The sequence below is a fragment of the Camelina sativa genome, chromosome 11, assembly GCF_000633955.1.
Source record: "Camelina sativa cultivar DH55 chromosome 11, Cs, whole genome shotgun sequence".
NCBI classification, from domain to species: Eukaryota; Viridiplantae; Streptophyta; class Magnoliopsida; order Brassicales; family Brassicaceae; genus Camelina; species Camelina sativa.
The window spans coordinates 46,689,849-46,702,893 of record NC_025695.1 but is presented as its reverse complement, the minus strand read 5'-3'; the positions used below and the strand labels follow the sequence as shown (position 1 = coordinate 46,702,893).

The following is a 13,045-nucleotide window of genomic DNA, read 5'->3' as shown; positions in this document are numbered from 1 at the left end:
TTTTTTTTTTTTTTTTGAGTTTGGATGTTTTTTTCTTTGTTTTTCTAATTTCTATCCTATTTTTCTAGGGAAAAAAAAACGGCTTGTGTCCTTCAATCCAGGTAAAAAGTCTCATCTGTTGTCCATGAAAATTCAAAAGAAATTATGGTTTCTGGTTTCAGATATTTACATTGATTCTTGACATAGCATGTTCAAATTCATCTGTGGTCTGAAAAAAATGAATGTAATTTGTTATCGTTTTGAGGATTTAACCGGTGAAATTAAAAAGAAACTATCTATTGAGGAGAAAAAAAGACTATCTTCATAGGATTGAATAAGATAACGAATGTTGTTAAATATTGTTAAATGTATTTGCAGAGTTTGGAGATAATAATGTCCAAAACTCATATCGAATCAACTTGTGCATCTCTTCTACAAGAACTTGAGGTTTGTGATTGCTTCAATTCCAAGAAAAAGGGTTTACTTAATCAATATTAACAAAGAAACCATTTCAAATTGGATGAGTTTCTGTTTTTGGTTCTGATGTAGATTATATGGGAAGAGGTTGGAGAAACTGAAACAGAAAGAGAGAAGATTTTGATTGAGATCAAAGACGAATGCAGAAAAGTGTATGGTAAGAAAATCGAAAAGGTTAAAGAAGATAGGGTTAAGATAAGACAAGAGATTGCTGATTCAGAAGCAAGAGTTGTTGCTATATGTTCTGTTATGGAAGAGCCACCGGTTATTGGGAGACAACATTCTGATCAAAGTGGGAGAAGCTTGAAAGAAGAGCTGGTAAAGATTCTTCAGAAACTTGAAGATATGGAAAAGAGGAAATCAGAGAGGAAGAATCAGTTTATTCAAGTTATTGAAGATATAAGATGTGTAAGACATGAGATTCATGGAGAATCTGATGAGACTTGCTCATCCGATCTTTCGGTAGATGAATCTGATTTATCTCTTAGGAAGCTTGAAGAGTTACATAGAGAGCTTTACACACTTCAAGAACTGAAGGTATATATATCCACACTTACCATTACTTTGATTTTGTTTATCAAAAGTAAATAATTGATGCTTTATTTGATGTTTTGGCGCAGAGAAACCGGGTGAAACAGATTCAAGATCATCTAAGAACTCTCGAATCGCTTTGTTCTGTTCTCGGTTTGAATTTCCGAGAAACTGTCACCAAGGTTCACCCAAGTTTAGTAGAATCTGAAGGGTCAAGAAGTATAAGTAATGAAACACTTAACAAGTTAGCTTCATCAGTAAAACAATGGCATCAGACAAAGATACAAAGAATGCAAGAAGTCAGTTTAATGGTTTAAACTTTTTTGTTTAACATCTTACTTAAACTCTGCTCTTTGTTTCTTATAAAGCTCTTTTATTGATTTTGCAGCTTCAAGATCTTGTGATGACGATGCTTGAGTTTTGGAATTTAATGGATACACCAGCAGAAGAGCAACAAAATTTCATGAACGTTTCTTGTAATATAGCTGCTACCGTTTCTGAAATAACCAAACCTAATAGTCTTTCTATAGATTTGCTTCAGGAGGTAACCTTTTCACTACAACTATGAATCAAATTCTTTTCTAAGATTTTATTTTCGCCGATGGATTGCTTAATGTTTAAAAGGTCAAAGACGAGCTGTGTCGGTTGGAGGAGTTGAAGTGGAGCAAAATGAAAGAACTTGTTCTTAAAAAGAGGTCAGAGCTTGAAGATATATGCAGAAGAACACACATTGTTCTCGAAGAAGAAGATATAGCGGTTGAGAATGTAATAAAAGCCATTGAATCAGGAGATGTGAACCCTGAGTATATACTAGAGCAAATCGAGTATCGAGCTGGGAAAGTGAAAGAGGAAGCTCTAAGCAGAAAAGAGATTCTTGAAAAAACTGAGAAATGGTTGAATGCTTGTGAGGAAGAAAACTGGCTTGAAGAATATAATCAGGTTAGAGTCTCATTTTTGATCATTAAAGGATTCAGTTGTAGTACATTTTGCTGGCTACTTAATTATGATTCTTGTGTAGGATGAAAACCGATACAATGCTGGAAAAGGATCTCATAAATCCTCAAACGCGCAGAGAAAGCTCGTGCACTTGTTAATAAACTTCCAGGTTTCTATATAGTAAATGATCCCAACACATTGTTGTTATCTTTGTGTGAATGCTTATATCTAACTAAAAAAAACTCTTTCAATCTTCTTAGCTATGGTTGAAGTATTAGCTTCCAGGATTACAATTTGGGAATCAGAGAAAGAAACTGAGTTTCTTTTTGACGGTGTATGGACTTATCTTCTTACCTCTCTACTTATTTTTTCTATTTACATACTTTCAATTGATCCATTTAATCTAAATTTCTTCATTCAGAATCGCCTACTTTTGATGCTAGAAGATTATACAGAACTCAGAGAAGAGAAAAAACAAGAACGCCGTAGAAAGAGGGTATTAGTTTTACCTGCAAATGATATTTTCAATCCAATCTTCTATGTGTTGTTCCAAATAATCACCAAGAACAATGCTTTGTTGGATTTGTAGGATCTGAAGAAACTTCAGGGTCAAGTGACATTAGAGCAAGATAAAGCAAGTGTTACAAAGCCTCAAAGCGCGAAAAAGGGTCTTAAAGTATCAACTAACAAGAGATTTGTCTCATCGCCTCAAACCCCTCGAACTGATTCGCCTCTATCAGCAAAATCTATTACTACTCCTCAATCACGTCATGGCTGAAAAAATTGAGCAAAAAAAAAAAAAACAGATTCTTGAAATTGCAAACAACCTGCTGATTTAGAGAGAGGGTCTCACAGGGATTCTTGGATCATCATTTGTAATCTGTCAATTTCATCATCAGATCCAAGTGTGTGTACACTGATTGTGTTGCGGAAAGATTAGTTTGACTTTGACCGACCAATGTACTTGCTACAAAAAAACAATGTCAATTTTTGTCCTAATATCTGTACTAAAAACTGAAGAAGTACTTTAAACTCGATTTTGTAATAAACTTCATCTATACAAGACTTGGATGAGAAATAAAATATAAATCTTAGCTAATCTAGAAAGATTAAATTGGTCTAAGTAAGGTATTCAAAGCAAATTTATTTGGTCAACCTTACTTCAAAAGTGATTTAACTGGAAGAAAAAAAAGACAAAGGAGATTGTCAGAAGTTTGGTATTCTTTATTTTATTTTATTTAATTTTCCTTTTCTTTTCGAAATTTTACTTTAATATTTTCTTCGTGTTTCCGATTATTTAACTAGAAATATTAAATTTCCAAGACGGACGTGGATCTTTCCCTAAACCAAAATCAATACTTTGATTTTAGTAATTATTATATCGATTTTTAAAGTAATTAAATCCTTAATATTCGTATTATATAATACAACTGTCTTACATGATATTTTTTTATTACTACTATATATTATCATATTTTCTTTCCTGAAATTTTCCATTTTTATTTATTTAGGTTCCCTTTTGCAAAAACCCTAAAAATTCATTCGTCTAAGAGAGAAAAATTATCTTCTTTTCTTTGTGATTTTTTTTTTTTGGTGGGGATATTTGCATGTAAATTTTTTGGGGATTTTTTTTGAAGTTTAATCTCCATTGAAAAAAGCTTTGGCATTTCTCTGCTACAGTGTTGTGTTTCAGCTGCAGAATTGTTTGGGGGAAAAAAGCAAATCTAAAAACTGTAAAAATCAAATTTCTCTTCTTTGATCTTTGATTCTTTTGAGCTGTTTCATCTGTTCTTGTCTCTAATCCAACTTGTTATATCTTTTTTTTTTCTTCATATAGTTCTTGGTTATTACATAGAAGACAAAAAAAAAAACTTTGCTTCTTCATCTTCTAAAAACGCTTTTTTTTTTTCTTTTTTTCTTCTCAAGAATCAGAGTTTGGTGAATTTGAGGAGCAGAGTAAAATTAGGGGAATTTTGTGGGTTTAATAAGAAAAAAAAATGGAAGAGAAAGGTGGAATAAGTCCAAGTGGGGTCGTCACAGTTAAGGGAGATGAAGCTTTGGTTTCAAGAACAGAGTTCCAACAACAAAACCCTAGCTTTCTCCAATTCGTGAGTCCCACGACGGTGGTATCTCCTCAACCACCTCCGGATCCTGTTCCAGCCACCATGACTCCTGGCTCAGCAGCGGCGTCGACCGGATCAGATCCGACGAAGAAGAAGAGAGGAAGACCGAGGAAGTACGCACCAGATGGAAGTCTGAACCCTAGGTTTTCAAGACCAACTCTGTCTCCAACTCCAATCTCATCTTCGATTCCATTGTCTGGAGATTATCATCACTCTAACTGGAAACAAGGCAGAGCTCAGCAGCAGCATCAGCCTGTTGAGTTCGTCAAGAAATCTCAGTATGTAACCCCAGGTAAAAAGTCCAAATCTTTTGTACTGTTTGCATTGGTTTCAGTGAGTTATATATAAGATCTGTTCTGTTCTGATCTGATCTGATCCGATCTGGGTTTTGGGTTATCTGTCGAGTGAGTGAGTGATAATTTGATGAGTGTGGATTTTGAGATGTTGGGAAGTGGGACCAACTTAACTGGATTTTGTCTGAAGAAGCTTAGTACTTATCAGACCAGTTAGAGACAGAGAAAGCGAATCTGTTGATGCTGACCAAACAAAAACAGGAATTATAAAGTTGAGTTTAAAAAAAAATGAAAAAAAAAAAAAAAAGACAGTATAATCTCTGTCTCTTCCTATCTTAGGTGTTTAAGTTGTTCAGCAGATTTTTCATTATCTGGTTTAATCCATTTTGTTTCTAAAGTTGCCGCTTTTTGGACACTGATTGTTGTGTCATTGAGTTGATTGCTTGAGGATTAGGATTTTAATTAAATTACCTGATTGGTTAATTGCAGTAGTAGCTCCTACTCCTCCTGGGCTCTCATTCTATGTGGGTGCAAATTTTATGACCCATCAGTTTACTGTCAATGCCGGTGAGGTAATAAAATTCATCTCCCTGTTCTTGTAACTGAAGAGCTTTGATATTGGATTATTGTCATCATCAGTCTTTGTATTGAGTATTTCGTTTTTTGGTTTATATCAGGATATAACAATGAAGATAATGCCGTATTCGCAACAAGGATCTCGAGCTATCTGCATTCTCTCTGCAACTGGTTCCATCTCTAATGTCACTCTTCGTCAGCCTACTTCTTCAGGTGGCACTCTCACATATGAGGTAACCAAGTTAACTCCGGTTATGATGTTCTTGATGGGTTTCTTGGCGTTTCTTGAGTCTTTTTTTTTTTTTTTTTTTTTTACTTAGGGNTTACTTAGGGTCGATTTGAAATACTTTCGCTGTCGGGTTCCTTTATGCCTACTGAAAACGGAGGAACAAAAGGTAGGTCCGGTGGGATGAGCATTTCTTTAGCCGGACCAAATGGCAAAATCGTAGGCGGTGGCCTCGCTGGTATGCTTATAGCAGCCGGTCCTGTTCAGGTGACATATCTTGAGTATATAAATAAAACATATTTACAGATTCAGAGTTGGATTTTTGTAGAAATTCCCTAAAAGGTTTCTATAATTTGTGACAGGTGGTAATGGGAAGTTTCATTGTGATGCATCAAGAACAACAAAATCAGAATAAGAAACCTCGAATTATAGAGGCTTATGCTGCACCACAACCACAACAAACGCAACAGCAACAACCTCCTACTTTTACCATAACTACCGTGAATTCAACTCCTCCAGTGATGGCCACAGTAGAGGAGCCGAAACAACAACCCTACGGTAGTGGTGGTATAGTGAGACCAATGGCTCAAATGCCTTCTTCTTTCCACAACGACAATTCAGCTATGAACAATTTCACAACGCCTTATCATGGTTACGGTAATATGAACACGGGACCTAACAAAGAAGAAGATGAGGATGAAGTTGATGGTGGTGATGATGATTCAGGCGATACTAGGAGCCAATCTCATAGTGGTTGAGCAATTCTCCCGGAACAAGGTCAAGTTTTCTTGTGTAGAAAGGAATGAAGGGAGCTTAAAAAAAAGGATTCAGCTTTTATTTGCTTCTTTAGAGGTTTGTTTTAGTTGTTTGAGGTTTTTTTCCTCTTCTTATTTTGTGTATGTTTTCTAATTTCTAGAGTTTCAATTTTCTTCTTTGTGATCGGTTTAGATTTAATTATGTCCAAATCATCGATTAAACGATGTTCTTATTGTTGAGATCATTGAGATTAATATTATTTACTTAAGACTTTTGTGATATGGTTCATATTCGTACAAGATCATCATCACTAGATTCACTAACAAACCAAAATCTTTAACACTGTAGGACCAAAATTAAGAGTAAACTCAAATTCCTACATGTCACAGTAAGTAGTATCTTGTGCAATTGTAAGAGTCCATAATCAAGTATATTTCACGTGCGCAAACACTAAATCGATTTCAGGGTTTAAATTGTAACAAAGGAAAAGTTCAATAGACTTGAAGAACGGAACAAAAAGTAAAATAAAAACTATAGGGTAACATTTATAATAACCAGGACAATACAGGGGGCTAAATCATAAATACAAACTCTTCGTTAATTCTCAAAACCCTTCCCTTTTCCTTTGTCGCAGTTGCTATTGGCCTCCGTTGGGTCTTCATCGTGACACTCTTCACGCCATTTATTCCGATTAATCGGAGTACCCACCTTCTCATCTTCCTTGGGTAATAACAAATCTCACTCTATTGTATCTTCAGATAATCAAAATTCGAACTTTGTGTGTGTGTTTGTGTGTTTCTAGTTGTTTTATGTGTGTTTAGTTACGAGATCTTCTCTCTTGCTTTTGTTTCAGTGCGATTCAAACGTTGGGTTTTGAGGAATCACTAGAGAATGTATAACCTGAGTAGGCTTATTTCTCGTTTCTCCTCGGTTACACTTAACCCTAGCACGAGAGCATCTGGGTTTCTGATTGAAAACGCTCCTGCTTCATCAAAGCTCATTCAATGTGCTGTGAACCGAGCATTCTCTGCAAAATCAGGATCTGATGGAGTTGGAGGCGATGATAACGGTTGGGATATTGCAACGGGAGGGTCATTTGGTGGTACAGGATCTGATGATCTTGACTGGGACAATAAATCTATGTGGTCTACTGGTTTAACCAAGGAGCATTTCGATGGTGTCTCAGTTGGTCGTCAGAAGAACAACAACGCGGCGAATCCTTCTTCTGATAGCACGGCTTCTGAGTCGGGAGATGTAATGAGCAAGTTAGGTCCAAAGGAAGTAGCTTTGGTTAATGAAATGAATGAGTATGATGATATGATCAAAGAGATTGATCAAGATAATAAGGAAGGTAGGGCTTTTGTTGATGGGATTAAACAGAGAATGATGGAGATCAGTGTGTTGTTGAAGCAAGTGAAAGAGCCTGGAGCTAGAGGTTCTTATCTTAAAGACTCTGAGAAGACTGAGATGTATAGATTGCACAAAGAGAATCCTGAGGTGTATACCGTTGAGAGGCTTGCTAAGGATTATAGGATTATGAGGCAGCGTGTTCACGCCATTCTTTTTCTTAAAGAAGATGAAGAAGAAGAGGAGAAGAAGCTTGGTCGTCCTTTGGATGATTCTGTTGAGCGTTTGCTTGATGAGTATCCTGAGTAAGTTACTTCACATGGAAACTATTTTTTTCTGTTCATAATTTGGTATAATGCTACTTCAGTTTTACATGAATTGAAATGTGCTCACTTTATTTAGTCTTCTCTATGGCGAAATAGATTTGTCTGTTTTGCCATTTTCCCCATATAATTTGATTATTATGGTAATTAGTGTTGCCAGTAGCATTGTTAGTGATATATCATGACACAAACCCTTTGTAACTCATGCAGGTTCTTCATTTCACATGACCGGGAATTTCATGTGGCCTCGCTTAATTACAAGCCCGACTTCAAGGTCATGCCAGAAGGATGGGATGGTACAATCAAAGATATGGATGAAGTCCATTATGAGATCTCGAAGAAAGAGGATGACATGCTTTACGAAGAATTTGTCCGAAGGTTTGAGTTCAACAAAATGAAAGTAAGTTCCTTCTTTTGCCCACTTGAGTATGCATTGACTTAGTAAACCAATACTACATTTGGTCTATTGACCTGCTTGCAATTTAGAGTGAAAGCTTGAGACTAGATGCAAGTTTGGAACCCTCTACTCTAAATTTGGTAGTTTGTGAGATTAGCATTGAAAGGCAGAGCTAACCTTTCTCGGGAAACTGCGTTAGGGAGATTGAAAGTAATAATGATAGTGCTACTTGCTTGTGGATTGATTACGAGATTATTGGTTTGATAGATCCACGCCATCTGTTTGATATGTATTATCAGCTTTCCTGCCTAAGTTTTTATTGAGTTGTTAGATGTTCTTTAGTTATTTCTCCTTGGTGATAACAAAACGTACACATGTTTCGTTTTGGTCTCTAAACCAGTGGAGAGGAGAAGTGAAGTGCCACAAGTACAGTAGGAGGCGTTCATCAGAAGGATGGAACATCACAGTTGAGAAATTGGGTGCTAAGGGGAAGCGTGGATCTGGAGGTGGCTGGAAGTTTATGAGTCTTCCAGATGGATCAAGCCGACCCCTAAACGAAGTGGAGAAGATTTATGTTAAGCGCGAAACACCTCTTCGTCGCCGTAAGATCCTCCCTTGATTTTACTAGAACCAGACTCCATCGATGGTTATATCAGGATGGGAGTGTTATGTCTCCTGTGTGTTTTTGTTTGATTTTGCTTTGCTTTTGTTTGATTTTGCTTTTGCTTTTGTTTGTTCTTAAGTTGAATAGTAAGATGGGTAGCATTTGTTTTTCGTTTAGCTCTCTCTAACTTTATCAGTGAAGTTCAAATAATCTTAAGACCCATTCTTGTTTTAGTAGAATAATTGTAATTCTCTATGAGTACCAAAACAAGGTCTAAGAAGGTTCCTTGATCGTTTGAAAATAATTGAAAGATGATTTAGAGAAGCTTTGCCTATTTGTTGACGGTCTATTTCCCCATGAGAACTATTGTATCGAGCCAGATAGAGCCCAAACTTTGACCTCTATCTATATATCTCCGAAAAAAAGTTCGAAGGCTAATTCTCCCCGAATCAAAAGTTCAAAACATGTATCTCCCCGAATTAATAGTTCGAGATCTATTAACCCACAAACCCGAGTTATGTTGGTTTCTTGTTTGTTATACCGACGATTATAGAACATAAACCAAAGAAAACCAGATTTTGACCCAATTCTAACTTAAACCCAATTAAAACCTAAACCATGTTTCAGAAATCTAGTGGTAGCTTAATTAATTTAAATCTCAGCTTAAGAACCCCATTGAAGAATGGATGAGCGAGCACATCATGAATCTTCCCAGGAGTTGGTGCATAATATTGAGAAAATTGAGCGATTCTCATTAGATTTCATAAGCATAAGTTTGCAAATATTTAAATAACAACAAAAACAAAAACAAGAAAAATTCTCAAATTTACTTTTAACACAAATCAGACAAATAAGAACAATTCCCAGATTTTATAATCATAATCTCTAAATTGATTAACCGTAGAGAGTGCCACATTGCAAACAGTGAGAGAGCTAGCTTAATAGATCTCAGAAGCATCAGGAGTTACGCTACTCAGGAAAAAATACTTTGTCGATTTCTTCGGAGAAGAGTTCACCGTCGCCGTGACGTCGGATCCTTCCGTCATCAGCCACGACGTACTTTTTCACAACCGCTTCTCCTCTCACCCTCTCGTCGTTGGCGTCGGCGTTCAGTGGACACCACCTGGTTATTACTCCGACTTCTATTCTTCATCAGGTGGTTACTACGATCCTCCGGCGGATACTCTTCAGCTCTGCGTTGGTAATCGATGTATTATCATCCAGCTCTCTCACTGTAATCGATTAACCGTAGAGACATGGTTTAGGTTTTAATTGGGTTTAAGTTAGAATTGGGTCAAAATCTGGTTTTCTTTGGTTTATGTTCTATAATCGTCGGTATAACAAACAAGAAACCAACATAACTCGGGTTTGTGGGTTAATAGATCTCGAACTATTAATTCGGGGAGACACAGGTTTTGAACTTTTGATTCGGGGAGAATTAGCCTTCGAACTTTTTTTTTCAGAAATATATAGATAGAGGTCAAAGTTTGGGCTCTATCTGGCTCGATACAATAGTTCTCATGAGAAAATAGACCGTGGACCCTGAATTTCTATTAAAAGTTGTGTGTGGTACCGTTTAAAGCAAAGCTAAAATAAAAAGTATGGTTGGTTTAATTTTGTCTAGGAAGCATGGTATCGCGGGTGATGATGCGTTTCTCGCCCCGGAACCAGAAGCGGAGCGCTAAGCATAAGAAGAGGCGGAAGGAGAGGCGCGTCTACTGTATAGAGCACAACATTCCAACGTGATTCCCAATATGAGACGTTTGGAAGCGTGCTTAAAAGCATACGACTCTGATTTGGAGACGTTGTGCTGTATTTTATAAAAGACGATAATACAAGTTAACTACCATTGAGAGCATCCACATTAGTGTTACTATGATGATATCTTAAGTTTTAATTAATACTATTTTATATCTCAAGACCCTCACTAACTTGTTATTAATTTTTCTCCTCCCATTAGTGGATCCTTAACCATGGGTGTCTTGCCTCTTCTTCCTGCTCTTGATCCCAGAAAGGATTAAAATAGTAATTTTCTGGTGAGAGTGACTCAGCTGATGATCATCTTGTTGAAGAATTCAGCTTGCTCAGGAAAGAATTTCAAAAGGTCGTCTTTGGTTACCCATACAAAATCCTCGCAGTTGCTTTATGTTGTATTTTGACGCTGCTACTACACTGCATTTGAAACAAGAAAAATATAAGAACCAAAAAAAAAAAAAAAAACCCCATTAAGTTTTAATATATAGATGAGAGAACAACTTACTTCCTATATTTTTCTTGTCAGCCACTGTAATTCTATGATCAGCTACATAATCCATTTGGGGTTCCCTTGGCTCTGTATTCACGCATCAAAAAATCACTTAAAGACAAAATTAAAATTTCATAGAAAACTCACATAATTGGAACTGAGCAAGAAAAATAGTCACAGAACCTTCATTATATACATCTACGAGCATAGAATAGTTCTAAACTTTCACTACAGGTCAAGGTAGTGCTGCTTATAAGCACAAGTACTCACAGAGCTATAAAGAAAAACGCCTTATCTTACAATTCCTTTGCTATATTCATAACAAAGATGACCCAAAGTTAAATGAACAAGAAGCCGTTGAGCAGATTCTATAAGCTTGAAGTTGGAGACATCATGATGATATAAAAAAAAGATTTTACATGTTCTTTAGCAATGTCCAAAACCAAATGGATCAAGAAGAAATACTAAGATTCTTCGTGACTCTACATACTAAAAATGTATTTGATTCATTGAATTCAAATATGAAAATGTGAGGGCCTACTAGTCTATCCAATATCAGTTCCTAATAACACTAAATTGATGATCCAAAACAAGCTAATACAAAACGATCAAACCAACCCTTTTGTGAACATATAAGCTTGGATCAGATCATACTAAGATAGGTGTTTTGAGATCAAACTGATAAAAAAGGAGATGGAACCTTAGCAGTAAATATCAAATTCAATTCTCAACAAACACCAGAGATCAACAAAACTATATCCATTCTCTAAATCTGAGGAACAAGAAGAGCTACCTTAGTCGATCGGTTTGATTGCCCTGCTGCATGCCTCGATCTAACCAGCCTAGCTAGATCGAATCTGACGGGCTTACAATTTTTAAAGTTGGGTTTATAATTTGTTTTGTGGCCCAACTTACCTTAGTTGCCATACGCATTTAATTTTTTGGTATTTTAGATTATTTAAAATTTTATATTCAAAGAAACAAATAAGTAAAAGGGAAAATCATACGAGAAAAAAAAAACGAAAATTAATACATACGATATTATTATTTATATTAAAAAAAAAACACTAAATTAAAAGCTGATGTCTTCTGAAATTCATATTATTTATATTATAATTTTTATATAAAATATAATTTATGTGATTGTTTTTAAAAAAAAAATTGGATAAAACATTATACAATAAAATCATATGCTAAATATGATGGCTTGAAAAAACACACGTATTTTGTAAGTTTTATGTTGTTAATGATTTTAGATAAGTATTCGTGCTATAACACTGGTAAATTTTATTTTATACAAAATTTTGTATATTTTTTATTTTAAAATAAAATTTTAATATGTTGTATTAGTTATGTATGTGAAGTTATTTCAACAATGTATATCCTACATCATGACTTGAATGTTATTATAAGACATAATTTTGTAAATTTGGTTTTTAAAAAGCGAATTATTATATTATGAGTAATTTAATATATTATTATACTTTTAGTTTTAATATACTTGGTTTCTTCAAATTTTTTCATATTATAGTGACATATTATTGACATTGCTATAACAAATCAATTTAGAGTATTTATAGTTTCTAACTTTTATATCAAGTTTTAATATATTAAAAATATTTCAAAATAAATTATTTAAAATTTATATATTATTTAAATTATAAAATTCAACAAAAAAATATGAAATTGAATTTAAATACTCAAATTTTGACCCGTTACTCAGTAAATTTTTAATTCAATATATATTATTTTTAAAGAGTAATATTACTAAAGCTTGAATATTTTATAGATTGAACAATTTATATTTGTTTTTAAAAATTTAACTTATGGTATATCCGGAAATAAAACTATTTTTTTAATTATAATAAATAATATGATAATTTATTTGTTTCACAAAATAGACTCATATATAAAAATGAGAGGTGAAGTATAATGATAATTAACAAATTAATATGTTAAGTTAGATATCAAAAGATTTTATTTGATGAATAATTTAATAAAAGAAATTAATATAGTAAGTTAGATGATATGATTCTTGAAAATATTCTCTTTAAGATTTTTGGAAACAACGTGCTATAGTAATTAAATCTTCCAAAAAGAAATTAAGGTTACACCCACTATTTAATTTGTAACCAATTAATCTATCAATTAATGTATAACTTATTTGTAACCAACTTATTAAAATTATATAGTTTACAAAACAATGTTATGTACTTCCGTTTTATTATAAAG

General features: G+C 34.4%; 3 protein-coding genes, 1 long non-coding RNA gene and 1 pseudogene across 6 annotated transcripts; 4 read left to right on the top strand and 1 right to left on the bottom strand.

Annotated features, from left to right (window-relative positions):
- On the top strand, nucleotides 373-2,992 carry LOC104726807 (annotated as a pseudogene).
- LOC104726805 (AT-hook motif nuclear-localized protein 6-like) lies at nucleotides 3,418-6,178 on the top strand. Of its 3 annotated transcripts, none has more exons than XM_010445754.2 (6): nucleotides 3,418-3,656; nucleotides 3,856-4,338; nucleotides 4,829-4,911; nucleotides 5,017-5,148; nucleotides 5,247-5,408; nucleotides 5,504-6,178. In XM_010445754.2, exons 2-6 carry the CDS (start codon nucleotides 3,921-3,923, stop codon nucleotides 5,897-5,899), a joined length of 1,191 nt encoding a protein of 396 aa, XP_010444056.1. In that variant the 5' UTR covers nucleotides 3,418-3,656; nucleotides 3,856-3,920; the 3' UTR covers nucleotides 5,900-6,178. The 3 variants fall into 3 exon arrangements, with proteins under 3 accessions (XP_010444056.1, XP_010444054.1, XP_010444053.1); XM_010445752.2 differs by having other exon boundaries at nucleotides 3,850-4,338; XM_010445751.2 differs by having other exon boundaries at nucleotides 3,418-4,338.
- Nucleotides 6,507-8,801, top strand: LOC104726804. The gene is made up of 4 exons (XM_010445750.2): nucleotides 6,507-6,622; nucleotides 6,751-7,549; nucleotides 7,778-7,967; nucleotides 8,365-8,801. Exons 2-4 carry the CDS (start codon nucleotides 6,789-6,791, stop codon nucleotides 8,581-8,583), a joined length of 1,170 nt encoding a protein of 389 aa, XP_010444052.1. The 5' UTR covers nucleotides 6,507-6,622; nucleotides 6,751-6,788; the 3' UTR covers nucleotides 8,584-8,801.
- Nucleotides 9,251-9,840, top strand: LOC104729038. Its single transcript, XM_010447937.1, has 2 exons — nucleotides 9,251-9,341; nucleotides 9,521-9,840. The coding sequence occupies exons 1-2, from the start codon at nucleotides 9,251-9,253 to the stop codon at nucleotides 9,838-9,840; spliced, it is 411 nt and encodes a 136-aa protein (XP_010446239.1).
- Nucleotides 10,188-11,683, bottom strand: LOC104726803. Its single transcript, XR_758088.2, has 3 exons — nucleotides 11,607-11,683; nucleotides 10,829-10,900; nucleotides 10,188-10,740 (listed from the first exon to the last, which is right to left on the bottom strand). It is a non-coding gene; the product is annotated as an uncharacterized LOC104726803 (long non-coding RNA).